Source organism: Chenopodium album, chromosome 17, assembly GCF_948465745.1.
Source record: "Chenopodium album chromosome 17, dcCheAlbu1.1, whole genome shotgun sequence".
NCBI lineage: Eukaryota > Viridiplantae > Streptophyta > Magnoliopsida > Caryophyllales > Amaranthaceae > Chenopodium > Chenopodium album.
The window spans coordinates 51,000,050-51,019,525 of record NC_137850.1 but is presented as its reverse complement, the minus strand read 5'-3'; the positions used below and the strand labels follow the sequence as shown (position 1 = coordinate 51,019,525).

General features: G+C 34.3%; 3 protein-coding genes and 1 long non-coding RNA gene across 4 annotated transcripts; 1 reads left to right on the top strand and 3 right to left on the bottom strand.

Annotated features, from left to right (window-relative positions):
• Positions 1-3,055: 3,055 nt before the first annotated feature.
• On the bottom strand, positions 3,056-4,344 carry LOC145588495 (NDR1/HIN1-like protein 13). Its single transcript, XM_081645141.1, has one exon. It carries the CDS (start codon positions 4,146-4,148, stop codon positions 3,447-3,449), a length of 702 nt encoding a protein of 233 aa, XP_081501267.1. The 5' UTR covers positions 4,149-4,344; the 3' UTR covers positions 3,056-3,446.
• Positions 4,345-8,075: 3,731 nt separating this feature from the next.
• Positions 8,076-11,336, bottom strand: LOC145590154 (protein CYSTEINE-RICH TRANSMEMBRANE MODULE 13-like). The gene is made up of 3 exons (XM_081646904.1): positions 11,122-11,336; positions 10,814-11,006; positions 8,076-8,427 (listed from the first exon to the last, which is right to left on the bottom strand). The coding sequence occupies exons 1-3, from the start codon at positions 11,171-11,173 to the stop codon at positions 8,382-8,384; spliced, it is 291 nt and encodes a 96-aa protein (XP_081503030.1). The 5' UTR covers positions 11,174-11,336; the 3' UTR covers positions 8,076-8,381.
• Positions 11,337-12,373: 1,037 nt separating this feature from the next.
• Positions 12,374-15,226, top strand: LOC145588494 (pentatricopeptide repeat-containing protein At1g74900, mitochondrial-like). Its single transcript, XM_081645140.1, has one exon. The coding sequence runs from the start codon at positions 12,422-12,424 to the stop codon at positions 13,877-13,879; it is 1,458 nt and encodes a 485-aa protein (XP_081501266.1). The 5' UTR covers positions 12,374-12,421; the 3' UTR covers positions 13,880-15,226.
• Positions 15,227-15,770: 544 nt separating this feature from the next.
• LOC145590155 (uncharacterized) lies at positions 15,771-16,546 on the bottom strand. Its single transcript, XR_014101867.1, has 3 exons — positions 16,477-16,546; positions 16,140-16,287; positions 15,771-15,959 (listed from the first exon to the last, which is right to left on the bottom strand). It is a non-coding gene; the product is annotated as an uncharacterized LOC145590155 (long non-coding RNA).
• Between the last annotated feature and the right edge of the window lie 2,930 nt (positions 16,547-19,476).

Here is a 19,476-nt window from a genome sequence, read left to right as displayed (position 1 = left end):
GAAGCAACGATGCAAAATGTCCAAAGCTCGATCATGGAAAATTGACCTCTATTAGGATCAGAAGGAATGAAATATAAACTGAAACCTTAAACAGAGAATGCAACACTTTATTAAAATTTTGGCCATTATACTTGAAATCAGAAACCTGTATATCTGATCCAACTTGCACCACAGGCATAAGATGGAACCAATTCAACTCATAATTAACATGCCATTCATATATGCCACAACTTTCCACTCATACGCAGATTGAATTCCGTTTACATTAATTGCTCTTTGTGGTCTATACATCAAAAATAAATAAAACAACTTTCCTCTTGGAAACCTCCTGTGCAGAGTAGAATAAATAAATTCAAAAAATACAGCTCGGCTGATAATAAATCAAAATGTCATTCAGCATATGCTATCAGAGCACTAATGAAAGTCTAGAAAGCAAAGAGGAGATAAGAGATCAATAAACTTTTCAAATAGGTCACTAGAAAGGAAGACTGCCAGGGCGCCAACTTATGCATGTGATAGGGGAACGATATTCAGCACAGATGCGAATTCAGCAGAAGTCTATTCTTTATCCCAGAATTTTGTTTATCCTGCCGATCAAGCAAGCAAGAACTAAAAGCATAAATTTCAAATTTTGAAGACTTGCGAAAATTCTAACTTTTCTGAATGATTAGGGTCACTTATCATAGAGAGAAATAACATAATTACAGAAGTTAAGAAATAGGAATAGCTCAACAATATTACAATAATACTTGTACCACTAATGACATTAAAAATAAAGCCCAATTTATTAGCTATGAAGTATATAATATGAGCAGTCTAGAAAATAATGATGATTAACCAGATAGATACTTGCCATGAAGGAAAATATCTCATGCTAAGATGCATTAAGCAATTAGAACACAGGTATTTTTTGGATATACACCATTCTAGTAATATGTCAGTCTTGAATATCTAAACAACAAATCAAAGATATCAGCGCAAATTCCACAAAACCTAGTGTCTTAAGAGTCTTCAGTAACTAGATAATATGGATTATCTTAAGAGAATCCTACAGCAATGTTTACGCAATGTCTCACAGCATGATGATGGATGCATGGTCTCACAGCCGCATGATCATGGATTATCAAACACATTTTCAGGGAAAAATTTACATATTCTAATGGAGATGACAACTTGTTTAAGCACTTCCAAAAGCCAGCAAGAGTAAAAAAAAAGCATGATTTGACACAATTTTTTGCACCTAAGAGATGAAAGGTGGCAATTTTCTAAAGGCCAGCAAGAGTTCAAAAGCAGGATCATCTCTCTCGTCAAATTAACTAAGAAACCTAATCAACAGGAGCTCAATTTAGACAAATATCTAGAATGTAAGTCCTTCCTTATTTAAAAAAATTCTTTTTTCTTTTAAACAATGTTAGCCCTTCATGTGAAATAATCTTAATGGGTATATAATCATGATTAACAAGAAGCTTCAGGATTTATTTTCAAAAATATTAACTCCAAACTATACAAGCAATAGTCCATGCAACTTAACATTTCAGACCTAAGAGAATGTCTATTAAATGTAGAAATGGCGATATGCTGATCACATCCTACATATTTCCGAAATTTGCTGTTCAAGTTTTCTTTGTCAAGAAAGCATGCATGTCTTGGCTTAAACAGTAGATCAATTGCATAATGTTATACATTTATAAATGTCCAGCAACCCCACACAAAAGAGGTCAGGGTGAAATCGATATTTTAAGTAGTAGATTTAAACCACTGAGTTTTGCAAACAACAAATTAAAAAATCAGCAAGTAAATTAAAGAGGGACAAAATTACAAATTACTCCATAGGAACTTACTTGAAAAAGAGATGAAATCATAAGCTGGAGTTGTAGCTCTGCCATTCCTTTCTGATATATTTTCAAAAATCCTGGAAAAACAATCAAAGAGAATTGCTGATAACCATATCCTAAATATCCTTCAAGACAAAACAATTCAAGAGAACAATTGACTAAATTCTTAATAACCTAGAAGCTCAAGGTTATACATAAACACATAGGCAATTTAGGATTAGAATATTAACTTACTATGCTAGTTAATTATATCAACTGATTAATTTGACAGCAAAACACAAGCCATGTTATTCTGAAATACAGATATATGACTAGTACTGAAAATAGAAACGCTATATATATATATATATATATATATATATATATAAATGCTTTTACACTTTAACTTACCATATTTGAAAATATCAAATGCCAGCCCTCTTCCTCAAAACTAGAAAATTTTTGTGCAGCTACTAAATATTGCCTGTGTTTTTCTCTTTCAAGCCCAATGTGGAACAAAATCGAACTAGGATCAAGTATAAACCCAGATTGAATGCAGCATTGGTTTTGAAAGACTCCATAAGAAAAGAAAAATGAACAAGAGACACGCTCCACCATGTAGCATGGTCAGGTATAGAGAAATCTGCTTCTGCCCCTGCAAATTATCACCACTTCCAAAATCCAATCTGATTATTCGCTAATAGTCCTTTCCTATTCTCTACATTTGCCGAGCCCTTATATTTGCATGATAAAACGGCCTTTATCTTCTCAACCTCTACAATATATGCCTATAAGGCTATAAAATTGCTGCCATATACTTCTGCAACCACTCTCCGTGAAAGGAAAATGACATGCTTGATTGATCACCCCAACAATTATTAAAATAAATCCACCAAAATGTCTACATTGTCATGAATTAACAAATACAATCAATAGCAGGACAAGCCAGATATAAATCTAGAAATAGAAAACTCCTCTAACCAGTATTACAAACACTTTTCCTGCTTACGCGAGATATCAGATAACCGAACAATGGCATGATGCTTAAATGCCTCATTCAACAACAGAAACATGCAAATTGGAACCTAGATATCGTATCCATATAATGTTGCATAACCCCACAAGGCTCCAACAAGCCTTGACACAAACCCGTAGAACACGATCCCATAAATGCAGAAAGTAGAAATTAGAATGCTGAAACTATACTGAAAATAATCATTGAACTTGCAACAAACACCCAATTAAGCTGAAAATTCTTGTTTTCTTTCGTAATCATCTTACAGTTGATCATGAGAACTCAAGGGTAACCCAAATTAAGGGAAGCCCATTTACAATTTAGCAACTAACAACTAAAAAAAGTCAGCAAAATTTGCAGATTGACATCACCATTCACCACTACTTTTCTCCACATATATAGCAAGTATTTATAATAACTACAACTAATTACTTAATTACTACCCTCATAAACAAATTTAATACACTATATAATAAATCATAGATACTCAATTATTTAATCCCAAAAATTTAAAAAAAAAAAAAAAAAAAAAAAAAAAAAAAAAAAAAAAAAAGAAAAAAAGTGTCATTTATCAGACCTTGATCCTCCTCCTCCATGATCAGAAATGGAATCGAAAATCAAACACGCAATCCATCAAATCCGCATTGTTTATAAGTCAAAGACTGTTTTTTAGGACTAATAACAATCTCACAATCAACAGAAACCTGAACACCAGGAGAATCAAAGCTAATTATCCTTATTTTGGCGCTAACATCTCCCAAAACCCTAAGTTCAACCTTATCATACATCGACGCATCCTTCACCAAATCCGACGCATCAGCTTGCATCAAATTCACCCGATCAACGGACACGATTGTCTCCACTGTTCTCACACTGTGCGCCGGCTGATAAAACCCCGGCACCGTCCCCCTCCCCAACGGAATCCCCCTATACATCACATTAAACCTCGATTCACCGTACTTTATCCCTACTTTGTTCGGATTCACCGCCGTGAATATGAATCTCACCGACAATGACAACGACACGCCGCCGGGAGCCGTAACGGATGTCGGCGAGATTCCGACATATTGTACGGCAACTTGCTGGAGGTCGTACTGAGGCTTCTTCGGTTTAACGGCGAGTACAATGACGAGGATTACGGCGAGTGTGATGAGTGCGAGGAGAGAGAAAAGTAGAAAGAGACAACAACAGCAACCTTTGATCAGTGAAGGTGATGATGACGATGAAGGTGAGAAATACGACGGCGTATTGGAGTAGTAGTACTGGTGAGACGACGGTTGTTCTCGCCGCCGGTTACCGGCGATTGTCGTCGACGTCATTCTCTCTCCTCTAACTAACTTGAGTTTTCTCTCTCTAGAAAATGGGGTTTTCCCGGTAGTGTGACAGTGGAGTGATAAAAAGAAAAAGACAGACCCACTTGTTTCAATTTTTACTTTTCTGGATTCTTTCTTATTCTTTTCTCTTGGGTTTTGTGCATAGGTGACTCACTGTTGTCTGCTTTTTTTATTGTTTTTTTTTTTTTTTTTTTTTTTTTCTGGGTTGGATTTCATGAAGGTGGTATGAAATTAATCAAATTATGAAGTGATTGTTTTCTTGTTGTTCTTTATATCATCTTTATTCTTTTGAGTCTTGACTTTTTTTAGCTAATTGTTGTCGTCATATCATTATCGTGTTTGTTGCTACTGATGGATAAATCAACAATCTCATTTGGTGTTCACATTTCCTCTTCTTTCCACTTACTGCTAGTGACTATTACCTCTTACTTAAAAATAAAAATAGCTTACAATGTTTTACAAAGACTTGGTTAGAAGTTGTATGAAAATGTTAGGACAATGTTTAAGCAAAGTGTTGTTAGTTTGTTACTGATTTGTCTTACCTCATCTATCATGATTTTAACTTTGGGGTTTTCAAGACCTTAGAAATGTGTTAGTATGTGCACATACTTGTAAAGTCGTTTGAGCAAAATCTCACGCTTGTGTGTATAGTGTACATGTATTTGTATATGGTTTAAATGTTTTTGTGATATATCTTAATAAATTCAAAACATTAGACTCGCATGTTTTATCATTATCTTTTTAATCAATTATTCAATGAATGGAGTGTATGAATAACAATTTTTTTTTTTTATGGAATTATCTATTAATAAACTAAGTGGAGTATATACTATATATAAAGACTGGGATTTTATTGATAAGAATGAAAACTAAATGATTATCTAAGTGTATTTCGAATTTGTATGGGGGTTGATCATGATACAACATGTAAGGAAAATTATTAATTTCTCACAATCTTGATATCTCATTGTTTACGCAATAAAGTCGCTTATTTTACTTTAAATCAATATCGATTAAACAATCGAAACTATTAAGTATAGTAGATGCACGATGATATAGAGTTTATAACACTCTTCTGAAAACTTTGGAAGACAAAAATATAAACTTTCGGCTTTTGCAAGATAATGAAGAGTAGCATGAAATAAGGATCTTAACTATTAAGGCATCACCTTACTTCCTCCTCCTGCCCTCACATGTGTGACTGTGAGTGTCATCACCCTCAATTATGTTCCTACCTTTTTTCTTTTCCCTTTTCTTTTATTGATTATTTTTACAACTATTTAACCAAATAAAATGATAAGCCCATGGGCTATTGATGAGTTAGGCCCAGAGTGCAATTTGAGTTATTAGTTTGGTTAGTTTAGCCGCCTACATTTGAATAAAACTTTCGTTCTTCCTCAGCACTCGAGGCATTACACAAAACCACAAGAATACAACATGTATTTAGTATGTATGCTTGAATCATATCAAAGGTAGCTACTTACATTAGGAGTACCTCTCGTGAGGAGGGCATCCTAACATTTTTATCTTACATTTAAAAAATAAAAAAATAAAAATAAAAAGTATCAAAGGTAGCTACATCAAGACATGCTTCCAATGAGATATGATCGAGACTTTTAGCCAGGCCAGTGAATGATGGAAGAATGAAGAATAATAAATTAGGATTCTACGAGAGTCATTTGAGTTTAAAAATTATCAATCCTCCACTCCTTCCTCTTAGTTCCTTGAACCACCATAAACATCTTTCATTTAAATCTTGATATTCTATCTGTTACTTACATTCTTAAACTTGGCCGGGAAACTCATCCAACTTTAATGCATTGCAATGTAATGTTTATTCATCTTCATCAATGGAAAGTTTACACGGTAATGGTACAAAGTTAGCACTAAAGCATTTAAATATTACATGCAAAAACGACCCATTGTTGCAATCAAATTAGCTAGTCAAACAAGCCAAGTGAATATATATTAAACACGTGATTATCGAACATGTCGTCAACAAACAATGCAAGTTCATTCAAAGGAATTAATCACAAACATAAGCATTTTAGGAGTTGATAAAAATGGTGCATGATGAAAAGGTATAAAACACTAGATACATAGAAAAAAATAAAAATATATAATCATCTCATTCGTCTCCTAAGAAGCATTACACAAGAAGTAGCAGAGAAAATGAGATGAATAACAAAGGAAGTAGTTTGGTCGACCATTATAGAAAACCTCATTTCTTGGAGCCTCCAAAGTGTCGTAACAAATTCATACATCCCATCTATCACCCAAGACATATTGTTGTTCACTTCTGAATCATGCATATCATCTAAATAAACAGGGTGAAGGTTTATGATTTATCAAGTAGGAAGCTAAGTGTTGGAAATAGAAAAAACATAGACTAAATTAAACATTATGCGACGACCAATATATGCAAATGCAATAAGCCAAAGTTTGTCGTTTTGAGGAGAGAGATTATTAAAGACAGAAGTTTGCAATTTCTTTGATGCTTCTAGGATGGTTCCTTTACCTCATTTGTGGGACCTACCTTTTAACCTTTGGCTGAAATTTTCAGGGGTTTTTATTACAAGATATTTATACAAGTATTATGTTGGGGTTCTCTGTGTTACGACTTACGAGTATTAATTGTTACAGGTTATTAATGTTAAAGTTCAGATTCTAAATGCCACATTGGTAATAAGGTGTGAATTCGTTTTTGTTAATTTTTTGTAGTTCTGGCACTTGAATGGTAGAGTGCTTGCAAAGAATATACTTTAGTATATTCCATCCTAAATTCATATTCTTTCTAATTATTTTTTAATTGAATTAAGTCAATAAGTTACAAATTGGTAAATGGGCATCATCTCGGTTGTAACTTGCGAGTCAGTTGGCCCTATCGATTTTTGAAGTGAATCATCATCTTAATTATAATTCTAAAGCATCATTAAAACATGTGGAGCAAATATTGCTCAGATAATTGCAAATTACGTTGGTAGGTTGACGAGGTTGGTAGGATCCTCTAGTGATCTCTCAAACAATCAAATTCAACGACATAGTTATACAATTACTCCTAATAAGATAGTACATTAGTACTATATAAAGGAGTGTTTTGTAAATAGCTTTTTGTTGATTGTTTTTTTTTTTTTTTTATTGACTTAAACTTCTAAACCTGAGCAAATGCCGTAAAAAAAGTTTGATACATAACTTTTTAGATAGAAGAATTATCAACTTTTCAGGGAAAGATAAAAAGTCACCATTACCAAAATGTTTAAGTAAAACTAAAAAGTGTTACTAATGATATAATGAGAAGTTGGTACTTGGTACAATGTGATACCGAGTATTTGTTTAACTTTTTTAAGTGAAGCGAGTAGGTATTTGACAAACTCGGACGATTTAGAATTGGTAATTCAATGACAATAAGTCAATAACACATACATCCTTCAACCACAACAATGAGATATTTCAATGGATTCTCCAAAAAAGATTTCGAAGTTCAAATTGACAACTTGCCAATATCTTCCATTGCTCAAGTGTAATTTAACCGTTTGATATTGGGACATAGTCTATATATTTCATAGTAGACTGTTATTTGTGGTTGATGATGTTGCTGTATATACTAATGATTAGACAGTGTGACTATCCAAACACAGCGTGAAGACGTTAAGAATATGAAACCATATCTTGCTAGTGTTTGTTGCCATTTAAGTTCCATGACTCTAAAACCTGTACTTTACAAAGCTAGAACATGATTCCACACGGCTCACAGCCAACTCTTCTCTAGTGTGATACGAAGTATATACAGAGTAAGCGGTATTCTACTTGTGCCATAGGCTACTGTAAGGTTTCAGAAAGAGAGACATTTATATCACATCTGTACCACAAAATACCATCACCAAAGTTATATAGGAAAAGCACAAGATTGGATGCACGGAAAAACAAATGAACTCTGCTCTATAGATTCAAAAGCTAAATTTCAGAAGACAAACAACAGAGAGCAAACTTAATCCAATTCAAATATTCAAATTATTTACCAAAAAAACAATTTAAGATCTGGGAGGGGGGGTTGGGGGAGGGGGGGTTGGGGGAGGGGTTTTGAGTTGAATAGCTACACATGATACGAAACAAACATCTCTTTTTTGTTTTTCCAATTTCACATGATTGTGTATCAAATAATCACGATAATCCTCAGCCCATCCAAATTGAATCTCTGGGGTATGATGTATCAATCAATCAAAAGCAGGCGTCCAACAGGCAGCAACAGCACAGAGCAGCCAAACTGCAAGCAAACAAGGATTAAGAGTAAGAACAGGTACAAATTCAGACAGGCAAAAGGCAAGGCAACTAGCAAAATGTCTTTTTCATTGCTTGCATTAGTTGCAAATTTCCACAGCCATAACAGAAAGGGATTATTATCCTTATATTATACACATTCAACGGTCTTTCATCAATGATGCATGAAAGATGACATAATCGTACAAAGCAAAATTGCAAGTGCTGCAAAAGAAATAATTGATCAGATAAATACAATATCTTGGCTAGACAACTTGACTCCTTGGATAAGAATAATACTCACATCTTCTCAAAATGCTAAAGCAATCAAAGCATTCGCCTAAATTATCACATGGTACAACATATGAATAAGATTGACCAGTCCACCACCAGACCCAAAGAAGTTCGACGAGGTCAAACCATTTTATTAAAAAAATGATGATTAAGATCAAATTTGTGGATAACATTATTAAACTACAGAACGACTGTCGGAAATAAAACTGATCCGTACATCGTTAATCTTATTAATCAATCGGTTGATCCTAAACTCGTGACAAACACCCTAAAGACTAGACTAAAACGAGGAATTTTAAAACATTGGGATGACAGCTGGCAAGTGCAAGTGCAAGTGTGGGGTACATGAAGATATCACGTGCTAATTACGAACAGAAGCAATTTGGAAGAAGCAGACAATGCTCCAAATGAACATTGACCGAAAAAATTCCAAGACACAAGACTTTGAAGTTTGAACCTAGCCAGATGAATACGGGTGAAGTTGAAATTCAGAGACAAAGGACAGTACGAGTAAAACACAACTTCATTCCAAACACAACCATATTAAAACGCTCGATTTTGAATCATTCCCCCTAATATTAAAACACAACTTCTGTGCTAATTACGAACAGAAGCAATATGAGTAATTTTATGTCATTACCATGCACATAAAGACAATTCATTTTATATCATATGAAGTGTGAAGAGAGTAATTGTAGTCACTAAAAGAGAAATATTAAGGCTATTAATACAGTTGGCCTAAATATCACTAATATCAATCACCCATTGATTTGAATAGGGAGAAAAAAAAGGGGTTAAAGACTAAAAATAATAAGACCACATTAAGATACAGAAGACATTATTAACACTGTTTGCTGGACATGAATCAGGACAAGAAACATATACTAAACCCAAATGCTTGGTTAAAACAGCTATACACCAATAATTAACTGAATCCATTCTCTTTCCAGCTAACTACTTTGTATAACAGACAAGAAATCTTAAATATCTGTTGCTGGAAATGCATCAGAACAACAATGTATATTAGCCCAATTGCCCAAATTTGATTAATAACAAGAATTACAACCACCAGATACCAATTATTAGCAAATCCCATTCTAACTCCAGCTAATCAAAACAGACTTCCACCAAAGCTAAACAACAAAGGAATAAACCTTTGTAACATTTAATGATTACTTGTGTTAAACTTTAGAGCACAATTATGAGAAGGCCAGTTGTAAAAAGACACAGCGTTTTTAAAAGCCTAAATAAGCACTGAATCCACATGACACGAAAAAAGACACAGTGTTTATAAAAGCCTAAATAAGCACTGGATCCGTCTAACTTATGCAACACAACAAATAAATCCTAGTTGAACGGGGAATGAGGTGAAGTAAAACATAATCATAACAGAAATCCATCAAAACACGAAAACATTTACATGAAACAGAGATCTCAAAAGTGGTTATATCTATGCTACCAGTAGTCCATTACATAAGAATGCATTACACACAAATAACAAATTTCATCATCAGTGAAACGATATCGACTCCGTTGAATCAATCTATACATGCTATTATTATCATTCCACAGGAGCATTGGCCGATTCAATTTATAGCAAAACTTGTAATTAATTTAGAATTTAGAAAATTGACACTCATATGTAGATTCACAATTCCAAGGACTAAATTTTTTTGGTTAAGACGAGTAATTAATAGTAAGGATGAATGAAGGTGGTCCAAAAAAATGTGTATCGAAGAAAGCTGACAGTTCTGGCATTATAATACGAAGAGTATCTTGGACGTCAAAATATCTGAATATTTATGTCAACAAATTAGACAGTAAACTCCCGAAAATACCCTCACGTTAATTCCAATTACAGCAAAAAAAAAAAAAAAAAAAAAAGTAACAACGTCATTGAATAATATAATTAAAAAACCTCAACAAACCAACCAAAATAAATGGAGACTTGCAAACCTCCAAGTCCAGTCCAACTCATTGAACCGCTCTCCATCAAATTTTTTTGAAATTTAAAAGTTAAAAGAACAAAAATAACACGGATCGATTGGATTCAGATCTAAAGATTTTTTTAAAAAAAAAGGGGTAAAAAAGGAAATTACCATCCTTCCATGAAACCAACACTCTGTTGTTGTTGCTGAGGAGGAGGCTGAGCGTACTGAGGGGCGTATTGTTGGGGAGGGTAGCCTTGTTGTGGGTATCCTCCGGGTGGAGGGTACCCTTGTTGTGGGTATCCTTGCGCTGGGTATCCTGGTGGTGGGTACGCGTCTTTTGGGTATCCCTCTGGTGGGTAACCTGTTGCAATTTCAAAGAAAACTCAATCTCAATTATAATTTATTATTATTTTTTTTAAAAAAAAAAAAAAAAAAAAGAAAGAAAACAAAATCGGAGAAAAAGAAAATAGAGAGACCTTGAGGAGGAGGAACGCCAACGGGGGGCTGTTGTTGATTGTAGTAACTCATGGTTTGGATGGAATTGCGAGTGCGAGGAGTGTTTGTGTATGAATAATGAATGTGTGAGAGAGAGAAAACGAGAGAGATTTAATTAATTTTACGGAAATTGTGAAAAGGGGTTCTTAATAGAGAGGAGAAAGCCAAGAGGGGAGTTTATTTATATAAGGACTGAGGAGAGAGAGTCAGAGAGAGAGAGAGAGAGAATTGCCAATTGGGTCATGTGATGCAATTACTTAACGGGTCTCACATGACATCCACTTACATACACTCGTTGTGTTGTTGGGTTTTGCAGCCTATGTTGTCAACGCGTTTTTTTCTCAAGTGCTACCACTAAAATTCATACTAATTATATTTGCCTAATTTTGTTTTTGCTTTCTTTATTATTAATAAATATTTCAATATGTTTAACAATTAAGATTTCTCAACTATAGCTATGTATCATTAATAACTCGATAACACTATATTTTTGTATCAATTCGTATTCTCTTTACTTTATATTTATCACTTGTGTGAGTTAGTGACGTTAGAAGTGAAACCATAATTATTCAAAGCGAGTTTGTTTGGACTCTTTCCTCAAATTTTAAATGGATCTTAATTCAAACATACACCTAGGGGTGCTAATCTAGTTAAGCAGCTCGCAAGCAACTTGAACTTGACTCAATCAAAACTCAGATCGATTTGACTCGACTCGAGATATTAACAAGCACAAATTGAGCAAAATCTAATTTGACTCCACAAGCCCTTGAGCAACTCAATAATAAATTATATTAATATATGATTTACAAACAAAGTTACCATGTAAAAAAAAAAATTGACACTTAATAAGAGTTAATTTATATTATGAAAAAATAATTAAATTTTAAATAATAAATAAATAAAAAAGAAAAACTATATAAAGTGATAAAAAAAATAAATAAATAAAGACATATTGTATTACTTTAAAAAATCAAAACTTTAATGAGCAGATCGTGAGCTACTCAATTCAAAACTTTAACGAGCACTAGTCGAGCAAGTTTTATTAACTCGAAACTTTACCAAGTATGAGTTGAGAAAAGTTTTCAAGTCGAGTCGAACACCTCTCAGCTCGTGATCAACTCGTTCGATTAGCAATCCTACACATACCCGTCACAAATACCCGTATATTTCCAACCCAGCCTCACCTACTCAAAAATGACTTGACCGACCCGTTTCGTCTCAACCCAAGTTACCACCAACTCACACAAACATGATATCGGCTCAACTGCAAACACAAAACCAATGCAACTCCATAAACTCCCACTCCTCAGAGCCTTCTCCACCACCACCAACTCCGCCATAACTCCACCGTCGAATTCTCTCTCCTCCGCCGCAACCGCCATAGCCAATCTCGTACTCACCACAGAAGACCCCAAAACCCTCTCAAAAACCCTCTTATCATCTCCAGATTTCACCTTCTCTGAACCCCTTGTCAATCAAACCCTTAAACTCCTCTGGAATCATGGCCCCAAAGCTCTCCAATTCTTCACCATTCTCGACAATCACCTCGATTACGCCCACTCTCTCTCCTCCTTCCACCACGCCATCGACATTTCTGCTCGTTTACGCGACATCACAACTATCTGGACACTCGTCTCCCGCCTTCGTTCTCGCCGATTGGGTCCCACGCCATTAACATTCGCCATTATTATCGAAAGGTATGTTCTCTCTGGGAAACCTGATAAAGCTATTGATATTTTCTTGTCAATGCATAAACATGGCTGTTCTCAAGATTTGAATTCGTTTAATACTTTGTTGGATATACTTTGTAAATCGAAAAGGGTTGAAAAAGCGCATAATTTGTTTAAGCTTTTTAAGGCTAGATTTGGGGTTGATGTTGTTAGTTATAATATAATTGCAAATGGGTGGTGTTTGATTAAAAGGACTCCTAGAGCTTTGGAGGTGTTGAAGGAGATGGTGGAGAGGGGTTTCAGCCCTACATTGACTACCTATAACATAATCTTGAAAGGGTATTTTCGAACCGGGCAAACGAAAGAGGCGTGGGAGTTTTTCAAAGAGATGAAGAAGAGGGATTGTGAGATTGATGTGGTTACTTACACTACTTTAATTCATGGGTTTGGGGTTTTAGGGGAGGTTTCCAAAGCTAGGAGGTTGTTTGATGAGATGGTGGGAGAAGGGGTTCTTCCGAATGTTGCCACTTATAATGCTATGATCCAAGTGTTGTGTAAGAAGGATAGTGTTGAGAATGCCATTGTTTTGTTTGAGGAGATGGGGAGGAAGGGGTACGTAGCTAATTCAGTGACTTATAATTTGTTGATTAGAGGGTTGTGTCACGCGGGGGAGATGGATAGGGCGATGGAATTCGTTGAGTTGATGAAGAATGATGGATGTCATCCAAATGTTCAGACTTGTAATTTGTTGATTAGGTACTATTGTGATGCTGGGGATATTGAGCAAGGTTTGGATGTTTTTGATTTGATGGGTTCTTGGAGGTGCTTGCCAAATAAAGATACTTACAATATCTTGATAGGTTCCACTTTTGTGAGGAAGAAATCAGAGGATTTGGTTGTTGCAGGTAGGCTGTTGATTGAGATGGTGGAAAGAGGGTTTCTTCCTACAAAGTTTATTTACAACCGTGTTCTGAATGGGCTTTTGGTGACAGGAAACCAAGCTTTTGCTAGAGAGATTCTGCAATTGCAGAGTAAACGTGGATCCCTTCCTCGGCACTTCAAATTATGAAAGCATATTGGATGAATTTGTAGATTGCAGATTGCTGAAGTCCATACTGTCTCAGAGGGCTCTTCAGCCAAGGTTGGGGTAAAAAGTTTTGATGGGTTGAATTGGATGGTGTGGTGAGTTGGTTGTCTGGCCAAAGATATTGGTATGTGGATGGATGATGACAGAACTCCAGAACAAAAGCTTTTTTTTTTTTTTCTGATCATAGCTATCAGGCATCTCAATTTCAGTGGCTTTTGATACATTAAGAGTTGCTCAAGGAAATGATTGAACTATTCCTTAATCCTATAATTTCTGTTCCATCATGCTAGCTGGGACTTAGGTAGTTAGGTTATTTCAACTCGAGATATTATGTATGTGGGAGAGACAGATCCTGCTTCATTTAAGGTTGAATTCCATTGGTGTCATAATGGCTGTCTACTGTTTCGAACTCTTGAAGCTTTGAGGGGACAGAAAACTGAACAATTCTGAATCACTCGGCACTGTGTGCTCTCGTTCCTGGGGGATTTCAATATTTACTACTTCGATTACATATACTTAATTACAAAGTATCACTGAGATGGCGCAATAATAGTTTGTTTGGTGCTAATTAGACCATCCTTTTGGATACTGGTTCCTTCTTGAGAGCATGTAGTGAAGAAAATTGGATGCCTTATCTGAGGTGTCCTCTGGCAGAATAGGGATAGCACCTGGTAATCTCAGGAAACATGACATTTATGTTAAGTGGCAATCCCCTCCTACTGAGTGGATGACTCTTAGTACTGATGGGCAGCAAGAGGAGCTCCTGGTCCAGCTGGGGGTGGAGGGTGGGGTATCCTTCATGACAGTTCAGGGCAATTCATTAGAAGTTTTGCAGCAAACTTTGTTGTGTGCAATGCTTACAGAGCTGAGTTCCTATCTTTGGAATTGGGACTCAAAATGGCTGCTGACTTGGGAATTACAATGCAGATGGTTCAAATGGACAATAAAGCCTGTATTGAAGCTATTCAGAATGCAGATCTCCATGGAGGGGAGTGCGTCCATATTTTAAATTCTTGTCGTCATTTGATTAGTTCCTTTGGTTGTAACTTTTGTAGTGTTTTTTGTTATTAGGAGGGTAATAGGGTAGCTGATAAGTTAGCTAATTTAGGATTAATCCTTGAAGACTGGATGCTTTATTTCAATAAAGAACCTTCTCTGGGACTCTGGGAGGATGTAGCTGGGGTGGCCTTGCCACAATTATATGTTACTTATTATTTTTAGTGTCTCTGTTGGGTTCGTCCCTAATTTGCATTAAAATAAAAAAATAAAAAAAATAACGAGGTATCACTTTGTAACAAGAACTTTTCCCATCTAAACAGACTTGAATTTTGCACAAAACTTGTTTGCAAATATTGTAGAACTTGTTATTGTACAGGTGTAATAAACTGGCTGCTTCTTTTAGTCATTGGCCATGGAGTCGCTGACTAACTCAAAAATTTTGTTTGCTCAAATGTTGCTTAGATAAGTTAGATCAGTATATATATAGGCATATTAGCACCTTTTTGATCCCTCGTTGTATATGCTGGTTTCTAGAGGTACAAATTGGTTTATGGTGTTTTCTAAGTTGGCTTCAGAATAAATTGTAGGATTCTTAAGGTTCAGGAACACGATAATCTTTATTATATTAATCTGGTTCAAGTGAGAATTTGTGTACAGTTTCCTGCTGAAAGTTCTACATTGCTTGTAAGTAAACTTCTTTTGTTGTAGGATACCTTGAAATATAATTAGGATCTATTAAGGGTTTATACTCTACCAAGGTTATTAATTGCAAAAATTGATACTCATACTCGTGCTGCATCAACATGAATAATCGATAATAGATCAAGATAAATAGGTCAAAAGCAGTAATCACGCTAACATAGGAAAAAAAAAATGATAACACATCAAAATCAAATAGAGTAATTAAATTCCAAGTGAAAGATGTAAAGAATTCACTACAAAATAAACTAGATCTTCTCTCTTTTTGTTACGGGATTCAAAAGCAATATAAATAATCCAGTATGCTTGTTAAAAACAATCGAAGCAGGCATCCAAAATGCAACAGCAGCAGAGAGCAGCCAAACTGCGGATAATAATAATAAAAAAAGTAAGTAATAATTCATGAAAAAATAAACATATTCTATGATTTATGTATGAGAAAAGAATTAATATGTGATAAGAAATTGAAACATATTAGAATAATCTAGCTAATGCGAATTGAAGTACAAGAGAGAGGGAGAGGGGAGTAGAGTTAGTTACGTACCATCCTTCCAAGCAACCAACTTGCTTCTTCTGCTCTTGTGGAGGTGGTGGTGGTGGTGGTGGGGCAGCATATTGCGGAGGAGGGTAACCGCCCATTGGAGGTGGTGGGTACCCTTGTGGCGGGTAACCTTGATTTGGAGGAGGGTAACCTTAACCAACCCAATAAATAATCAAAAAGTGTCAAAAGTAATAAATAACGCAATAAAGCCAATAATAATATATATAATCAAGAATATAAATTATATTAATACTCCAATCCATAACAAAGAGTACTCCTTTGGATTGATGAATGAATGAATGAAAGATGATGAATAGACAAAATAAGATCGATATGTAACCTTGAGGAGGAGGATAACTCATTTTCTTTGATTTTGCCTCACTGCTCCTCTCTTCTTCTTCTTGTTTTTGTGATTGTACTAATTGTTAAGATAGATAGCCAACGAGGTCTTTGTATTTAACGAGAATACGAGGTACGTAGTACCACGTTTTCTATGCCGTTTCTTAAAAAAAAATATTTGAAGAAACGTTTTTACGCAGTTAGTCTTCCTATGATTTGGACTCTCTCGACAAACAACATGCTATTGTACTTGTACGGAGTATATTCGATTAATTGTTAGGATCGAACCCGGACCGGATCGAAAGATTCGGTACAAAACCCGTACCGGACCGCTTTAGACCGATTTAAGAATTTTTTAAAAAAGAATACTAAATTTCTATTAAAGTTATGGAAAACACAAAAAAAGTAAAGGAAAAACTATATTTTAACATCATTTTTACATCTTTTTTTGTATTTTAGTACAAAAAAACTTATAAAGTCAAAGTTTTTAAAACTTATTAAGGATAATTTTAACCATTATTTAAGATTTCACGCATATTTTTAATAAAAAAATCAGTCCGATCTAAAACCATTTTTTATAGGGTTTTGGACCGGACCGAAGACCAAAAAAACAAATTTCAAGACCCGAAAATTGGACCGATTAATTCGATCCGGGGTGGTCCGCTCCATTTTTTCGATCCGGGCCAATTTATGAACACCCCTGCATACTCGTAGTTACTCCGTAGTGGTAAAGTGAACTCCTCATTTTATTTTGTTGTAATTATGTTACCCTTCTTTGTAGTCACCTTCAAAATGTGTATAATGTCATTCCCTAGCTTATGATACTTAGGGGATACGGAAGCTTAGGTATTGGGATCAAATCAGTTGAACCCACCGTACCAAATCTCAACACAATTAAGTATATGTGAACATCATCTTTTTTATTTAATTCAATGTAACAACTAACTGGATTTTGTTTGAACTAGTCCAACTAATAATAGGTACAGAGTCATGGATAGTAAGTTATCAATAGGTACAAATTAACACGTAAGATTATTTAGCCTTATATTTCATATACTACGTAAAACTATGTACGATATATATAGAGACAATAGAGTTGTTGTTTGTCTTATTATTACTTCTAATTTTAAACTCCGTATTATCCTCTTTTTTTTGTTTGCAGTTGTCTCCTTTTTACTTTTTGTGTAGTGTGTTACTCAAGGATTTATTTGTTGATGATGCTATATTAAGTTAATAATAATGTCGGTCAGAATGTAATAATTTTAATGTTGGATCAACAAAATGCTTATGTGTGTTAGTTTGAATTAATTAACTTAAATTAAAAATTAATGTATGATCAAAAGCATTAGTGAATTCATTCATTAATTAAAGCTATATATTATTCGATCAATTGAATAAGTTGTCGATTGCAAAACACATAATAATCAGATCAACAAAAGCCGAATAACATTTAGCTAGCTAGCTCTTTTGATAATAATAGTTTGGTACTCAATTAAAGAGTTCCAAATAAGACTGAACAAACGCAAAGCAATAAGATTAAACCAACTAAACAATTGTAATTGAAAGATCAAGGCTATTTTAATTAATTTGTTATAGATAATTTACAATATAGCCTAGATATATATTTTTTCATGGTTAAGAGGATTGTTTAGCATGTAAATCATAACAATATTAAGATTCCGAAGACACAAGTATGGTCTCAAAAATCACAGCATTCTTCCAAAACGCAGCAACAGCAAAGAGCAGCCAAACTGCATATCAAAAAAAGTTAATGTGTGAAACAGATCTTTGCCCTCATTTGCTCTGCATGCAATATATATAAATAATGCATATAATAAAATAATATCTGAAGGGATACTATAGTTTGACATCTATCTGCCATATTCAAGGTCAAACTACCGTTAAAAAAATTGTCAAACTAACGTAGTAACGTTTACATCATTTAACATGTACTGTCTACTTAGCTTGTGATAATATAAATTTAATTTTACGTACCATGCTTCCAAGCAACCAACTTGCTTCTTTTGGTCTTGTTGAGGAGGCGGTGGTGCGACATACTGAGGACCATATTGTGGAGGTGGCGGGTATCCTCCTTGTGGAGGTGGTGGATACCCTTGCGCCGGTGGCGGGTAACCTTAACATCCAAGGAAAACACAAAATCATCAAATTAAAATTATTAATACCTTTAGTCCTGTACTATACATACGTGCATCACACAATAAAAATAAATAAATAAATAAATAAAAATACGGAGTAATAATAAATGATAGAATTCATATTTAATTTAATAATTACCTTGAGGAGGGTAGTTACTCATTTTTGGTCAGCGGTGTAAAATAATATTAATGGAGGACAAAGATGGTGATGTATTTAACGAATTATGACTACGGTTTCTACGCGGATATCATACTTCTTCCTAAATAATGGACTTCATTCTATCTCTTGCTTTTTAGTTTTTTACTTTTTATTATGCTGTGAATTTTATATTTTTTAAAAGTTGATTTGTATAAAACCAACTACCTACAATTTATAATGGTCTTGTCAATTCCAACACTTTAATTTGATATCAATAGAGATATAAAGACATATCCATTACCAATTATAACAGAAGATATCCGAGATATCAAGACATACCCATTAACGATTATAATACAGAAGATATCAATTGAGATATCAAGACATATCCATTTACAATTATAACACAGAAGATATCAATAGAGATATCAAGAGACATACCCATTAACGATTATAACATAAGATATCAATACAGATATCTAGATATACCTCACCATTATTAACATAAAACTTGATGTTATGTAGATAGATATATATATATAAAAGTAAAAAAAAACTATCATGACCCTGTCCTATCCATGCATTTATCATGTTGGTAGTAAAGTAATACGGAGTAATAAAGTAATTTTAAGTTTTTTTTTTTTTTTTTTTTTTTTTTTTTTTTTTTTTAATTAAACATTTAAACTACATGTCAAGCTAAGCAAGC